General features: G+C 60.6%; 1 protein-coding gene across 1 annotated transcript; it reads right to left on the bottom strand.

Moving 5' to 3' along the window:
• Positions 1-1,764: 1,764 nt before the first annotated feature.
• On the bottom strand, positions 1,765-6,304 carry TSPAN1 (tetraspanin 1). Its single transcript, XM_009326581.1, has 7 exons — positions 6,238-6,304; positions 4,515-4,721; positions 4,012-4,086; positions 3,192-3,290; positions 2,670-2,807; positions 2,092-2,175; positions 1,765-1,818 (listed from the first exon to the last, which is right to left on the bottom strand). Exons 1-7 carry the CDS (start codon positions 6,292-6,294, stop codon positions 1,765-1,767), a joined length of 714 nt encoding a protein of 237 aa, XP_009324856.1. The 5' UTR covers positions 6,295-6,304.
• Positions 6,305-6,382: the final 78 nt, after the last annotated feature.

The raw sequence follows: 6,382 nt of genomic DNA on the forward strand, positions 1-6,382 counted from the left end.
CAGGTCCCTGTGCCCATCCTGCTGCCACCCGGCTGCTCCCGCCAGCGTTCTGGGTGCTGGACGGTGCCGGGGAGTTGCCAGACCCTGAGGGGCCACAGAGGTGCCCCGGTGCAGCCCCGTACCCAGTGCAGGAGCTGATAAGGGAGTGCCATGGCAGGCATGGAGCAAGGCAGCGCGCGGGGAGGCTGTTTGCACACTGGCCTCCTGCCCCGCTGCTGATCGCCCCGTCCTTCACCACTGCCGCCCCACAGCCCTCGTGCTCTGCCCCACAAACAGGGAGGTAGGGAGCCTCCACAACAGGGAGGGTGAAGCAGCCCTCCACAACACCCACCCCCCCCAAACCACCCCCCTTGGCCTCGCTTTTGAAATGGGGAAACTGAGGCACAGTGAGTGGATGCTCAAGGTGAGGTAACTGGCTGGCACTGAAGCCAGGGAGGGAGCAACGCTGGGGAAAGGAGGTGGCTGGAAACCCTCCCAGCCCGCCCACGGCCCCCCACCATCCCCACACATAGAGGGACCATGGGTGCGACCCCCCCACATCCCCCCACGGGTGACGTGGGACCGTGCTAGGGGATGGAGATGCTCGGAGATGGGGCTGGCAGGACCCCCTCCCCCTCACCACCCCAACCACTCCATTTGGGGTTCCCGGGGCTGATGGGGATACCAGTGCAACCCCCTCAGAGCCAGCCCTGCCTTTCAAGCCAAGCCATTGCTCGGTCGGTGAACCGGCATTGCTGAGCGAGCAGCAGCTGGCATGGAGGGCAGGGCAGGTTTGGACGGCTAATGGTAGCCCCCACCACTCCCCGGCTGTTGTGAAAACACCGGGCTGCTTGTTTCCAAGCACCCGAGCAGGTGAGGAGCCGCAGCAGAGGGAGGGCAGGCAGGCTGCAGGCAGGGCTGCGCTGCCTGCATGAGGCTCATGGGGCGGGGGCGAGGGCAAGGCAGCCCCCTTCCCTCCTGCACTGCCCTAGGCAGAGGCTATTTATTGAAGGCAGCACTGAGATTGATTCCAGAAAATAATTTGTATCCAAGATGAAAAATTTATTTGTTTTTCTTTACAGCATGGAGAGGGGCTCAGCCATGAAATGACAGGGGGTACAGGGCAGCCCCGGCCCCCACAGAGCCAGGGACCGACAGGGCTGTGCTTCATACACCTGCTTCACGTGCTTCCCTGCCAGGGGAGGGACAGAGACCAGCCAGCACCTCTTAGGGCACAATACGGTGACAAAGTCAGGGCTGGCAGAAAATGGGTGTAGGGGTAGCCATGTCCCCATGTGAGGGTGTTGTTACCACCTACAACACCTTGGCTGGGCACCAGCCCCAGTTCAATGGAGCAACGCAGTGGGGCACAGACCAGCCCCCATGCCAGCCCCCTGCCCCACCAGCCCCCGCACAGGGACACCATGGGAGAGGCACAGTACCACACAAGGGTTTGTCAAGGCATTGCTGTGCCACTGCCAGATCAGCAGCCCTGATCAGCCCCTGTGCCGCTTCATCTCCCCAAAAGACCAAGCAGCTTCCCCCCCGCCCCCTCCTTCAAAAAACACTTCAAATCTCTATGTACAGACTCAGTGTGCCATATCAGTACAAAAATATACACAAACTCCGTGGATCCCAGCTCAGCAGATCAAAACACAGCTATAAATCACAGTGCACAGGACAGCATCAGGCCCAGGGAGCGATGAGGTCCCCCTGAAAGCATGGCACGCCATGGGCGCACCCCGGCATGGTGGGGGGGGCAGATCATCCTCCTGCCTCGTGGGGTCATTTCTGATCCAGACGGCAGTACAGGTACATGGCAACCACCATGGCCGCGATCTGGGGGTGGCAAGAGGCAAGTCAGCCCCCCAAGTGTCCCCCCCCAGCAAGGGTTTGGGTCACAGCCTGTAGCATGCACCCCCAGCACACGCAAGGAGGAAGAGCTGCGTGTGCCCAGGGAAGAAGGCTCAGTAGCCACCCTGGGGCAGATGGTGGTCCATGGGGCTGCACCAGCCCCCTGCAGCCCCTCGGCCACCCAGGCTGGTCCCAGCCCCACCGCCCACCTCCAGGTACAAGGGGGAGGCAGCAGCACAGCAATGCTCAGGCACTCACCTCCAAGGCAGCGATGCCGGCTGCCACGCCACCCACCACACCTGCATGAGTCTTGATTTCTTTCAAGATCTGAGCGAAACAACCCTGCAGGAGGCAGCCACACACATGAGGACAAGCAAAGGGTAGTGATCCCCTAACCGCTGGGGCACAGCATCCCCAGAAAGGGAGGTACGGTTCTCCAGCCCAGAGCTGCACAGCCACGGAGAAGGTCTGAGGGCTTCAGGGGGCAACTCATCTCAGCCACTTTTCAGGCCAAAGCGCAGTATTGGGCCGGGGGGAGGAGGGGAAGAGGCAGGGAAATCACCCAAAAAGGCAGAGCGGTGCCTGGATTCATGCTCAACTGCAGGCATGCTACCCTGCTGCAGAGCTCCCTTTAGGACCAGAGCAATGATAGCAGCTTTGCTTATCTCCACCAGGGACAAGCCAAGGCCAACACAGCATCCCCCAGGACTTAAAGCCCATGGGACCACTGTGTCCAGAGCTGAGGCTGGAGCTACAGGACAGGTCTCCCTCCCCGTGCCAGGGCACACCCCAAACCAGGCTCTGCCAGAAGGCAAGAGCCACTGGCGCATCCATACCGGGACATCACTGCTTGCGGCGAGTGTGTCGTTGCAGGGCTGTTTATCATCACAGCAGGACTCCGGGTAGGTATTGTGTTCCTTATGCCAGGGGGAGTCGGTGAAGTCTGTGTAGTTATTCAGGCCACAGCAATGGACCTAAGAGGGAGAGAGAGGAAGGGATGGGGAGAGCATCCTGCAGGTTTCCCTCCTGGGTCAGACACTGTCTGGACCCCACCCCACCATGGAGGGGGTCACCCAGCTCAACCCAGCTCTGGGGGGGGTTGCTCAATGGCCTTCTTGGGACCAGGATTTTGCCCCACACTCCAACACGTACAGCTCTCACCCCAGCCACAGGACCACTAGATCCCAAGTGGGTAGGTCCCAGGCACCTGGGAAGCTGATGGGGTGGTGACAGCTCAGCACATCCAGGATTGCGATGGTGTCCCCATTCCCATCCTGCTAGCCCACCCAGGTGTGCACCACCAAGCCTGTGCTGGGAGCATGCTCAGCTTGGGGCGGGGGCCCCAGGGCTCAGCGCACCTCCGTCATGGTGACATTCCAGATGTGTGTGAGACTCTTATCTGCCCCATACTTCTCCTTCAGGACAGGGGTCACCACAGCCGTCAGCAGCGTCTCTGCCTGGAAGAAGAGGCAGAGAAACACCATCAGAGAAGGTCCTGGGGAGCACCACAGAGCCGAGCACCCCCATACTGGTCTCAGCCCATGGGGAGGAGACCAACCAGACCCAGCATGGCCAGGAACACGTCACACCACGTCCCTTTGGGCCGAGGACAGTTTGATCCCTTCCTCACTAACCAATGCTTTATGGCACCAAGGCCACTTATGACCAGTGAGTCATCTGATAAGCAGCTTAACTGAGGGAGCCAGGAATGACATTTGCCCTGCGGTTGACTTCTCCAGTGCCTAATGAGGCAAAGTCACCTTTCTCCCAGGTGGTTTCTCAGGTGCCTAATAAGGGGTTGCGTTTGCTCAGCATGAAGCATTAAGGACTTCCTCTCCCATGTGGCTCCTACCATCAGAGGTGGAGAGGTGTCAAGCCTCAGCTGGTACTGGGCTAAGGGGTTTGAAAGAAAGAAGTGGGTGAAACTTGTACCATAACCCTCATTTCTTTAGGGCAGTGAGAATCCCTGTTCCCACCACCCTCACCCCAGCCAGGCCGCCCCAGCCTGCCCACATAGCTGGTTCCAGCAGGGACTGGCAATCCCTTCTTCCTGCAGCAGTGCCCACCTCTCAGCTTCCCATCCATGGGCAGCACTGCCAGCCCCAGTGTCTCCTGTTTTCCCAAGGGGTAGGGCAGGTCCCAGATTAGCCCAACCCGAGACTTATATATGCCACTCACAAGACTTGTGTAGACCAGAGCCACCACGGCAGCAGCAATTTCGGCAATGAAGATGATCAGCACCACCGAGAAGAACTAGGACACAGCAAGGGGAAGGAGATCAAAGCAACAGCCAGAGTCCACAGGGCCCCCAGGAACACATCTGCTTCCCAAGGACCAGCAGGACCCTCCCTCAGGGCTCAAGCCCTGTCTCATTGCCTTCAGCTCTGCTCCAAAGCAGAAGCAGCACAACCTTGGGGTCCTCCAACCCTCCATCTGCATGGGGCTGACCTCTCCGGACATGCTCCAAGAGAGACCTCTTCTCAGCACCAGCTCCTGCTTCCCTTCACCCTTGCCCAGGGCAGACTTTGGGTCCAGCACTGCCTTTCCAAGGTCCACCCAGCCTTCCACCACATGGGAACATCCAAGGAGGACATCTCCATGGAGAAGTCTATCCCTCAGACCTCCCCTACCAGAGACCCAGCTCAAATGAGGCTTGATAAGGAGATAAGTCAGGTCCATACCATCATCAGGAGACACTGGCTCTCCTTCTGGGCACTGCAGCACCCAAGGAAGCCGATCGCCAGCAGGATGGCACCAATGACAATAAGGAAGTAGCTCACATTCACAACCTGCAGGACGCTAGAGGAGAGCGCCCCAAATATATCCAGGAATGACTGTACATCCACTGTGACCCAGATGCCAACTCCCAGGAGGGTCCCGCCACCAAGCTGGGAGGAGAGAGACACGTTAGGCAGGCAGAGATCTTGGCAGGGGTGAGGGGTGGTGGCTGGGGACCACCCCCACCCCCATTGTCCCCAGCCTCTTCATCATCACGAGTACGAGAGGAAGGATGGGAGGAGGGGGAAACCAGCCACCTCCTGCCAGCAGACCACACCTGGATGGAAGAAGAGCCTCTCACTAAGTCATGGAGGGGGCAGCCTCAGTGCTGCGGGTGCCCCCGCTTGGGGCAGGTTGCTGGTAAGGGAGCACCATCTCCACCCCAGGAGCCAGGCAGCAGCACCCCTTCACCCCAGGGACTTGGGGAAAGTCCTGGTACAGGTATTTCTCCCCTCTGCAAATTTTCAGCGTGCCAAAGCAAAACTTTGTGGCCATTGAGGGCAGCTCAGGGTGTTGCCGCCACAGGCTTGGGGTGTCTGGGTGGGTCACTACCCCAAAACATACCTCACCACCAGCACATCCCCAGCTACAGTATTGCAGCTGCCCCCTTCCCCAGCCCAAGGGGTTGCGGTGCCAGCAGCGGGGCAGCAACCCCCACGCAGGGCAGCCGAACCAGCGGTGCCACCAGCCACCCCCTGACCCCAGAGGGGCCCACACAGCCAGCTCAGATTATGGCCACCATCATGCTGCCGCGAGTCCCTCCAGCCGGGGAAGCTGCCTACTTGCCCAAGGGAGCAGCCCCCAGCCCCAGACGCTCACACACTCCTGGCAAGGGCAGCTCAGGGCTGCCTCCAGCCTGCCCTCCACCCGCTCGACCTTCCCCACCAGCCCCAAGTCCTGGCAGGAGCTTTAAGGAGGGAGTGCTTCACCAGGGCAAGCCTGGGGGCTCTGCACCCCCCCAAGGCTATACCCCACCGCACCCCCTTCCAGACGGCTCCATTGCTCCTCCAGAGCCAGGGTAGCTTGCAGGAGCTCCACTACCCTGGGCCCCAAGTGGGAGCTGTGTGTGCTCCAGGGATCCCCAACATCCAAGACCGCCGACACCGCAGGTCGCTGTCACACACATGGGCTGCTCCCCTACAAAGATGGAGCCCCTCAGGCAGAGACCCAGCAAACCCCCCTGCTCTGGGGCACGCAGCACCCCTCGCCAAAGCTTCAGCACAGGTAGGGACATGGGTGGCTGATGCAATAGCCACCATCCCCAGAGCCCAGCACAGTCCCCTGGGCTTTGGCCAGAGCTGGAGAGCGAGAGACCCCTGCAAGCCCAGGGCTTTAGTCCTCAGCTTGGGGCCAGAGACCAGATCTCACACCCCACCAGGGTCCCAGGAGCACGAGTCCCACCAACACCCAACTGCCCATGACGCCCTCTCCACCCCCCGCAGAAGGGGGTGTGGAGCGGCAGGAGAGCCCACACAGGCAGGCTTCGCACACCCCATGCCCAGCTCAGGGTGCGCCCCAGGAGCTGCTCCCGCAGACCCGGGCCCTTCATCCCAGTTTCTCCGGGCAGAGGAGGGGGCTGCCAGGCTCGGGCCCTCCGGGCAGAGACAACCATGGGAGTGCACTTACGAATATGGCCAGGTTGAAGAGGATCATTATGACTTTGATAAAGGTGAAGCACCCCATCTTTTCACCTGGGGAGAGCAGACAGAGGTTATCAGGGGGAGCCCCCAACCCGGCACAGCCACTGCCCTCCTGCGAGCCGGGCTTAGCC

Source organism: Pygoscelis adeliae, unplaced genomic scaffold (assembly GCF_000699105.1).
Source record: "Pygoscelis adeliae isolate BGI_AS28 unplaced genomic scaffold, ASM69910v1 Scaffold306, whole genome shotgun sequence".
NCBI lineage: Eukaryota > Metazoa > Chordata > Aves > Sphenisciformes > Spheniscidae > Pygoscelis > Pygoscelis adeliae.

What these genes read in the sequence shown, in the direction of transcription:
- TSPAN1 (XM_009326581.1), bottom strand. Translation starts at nt 6,294, where the DNA reads ATGGGGTGCTTCACCTTTATCAAAGTCATAATGATCCTCTTCAACCTG. An exon ending in GCCAGTGTCTCCTGATGATG is followed by an intron (nt 4,087 to 4,514) that starts GTATGGACCTGA and finishes GCTGTGTCCTAG; the next exon opens with TTCTTCTCGGTGGTGCTGAT. An exon ending in CTCTGGTCTACACAAGTCTT is followed by an intron (nt 3,291 to 4,011) that starts GTGAGTGGCATA and finishes CTCTTCTTCCAG; the next exon opens with GCAGAGACGCTGCTGACGGC.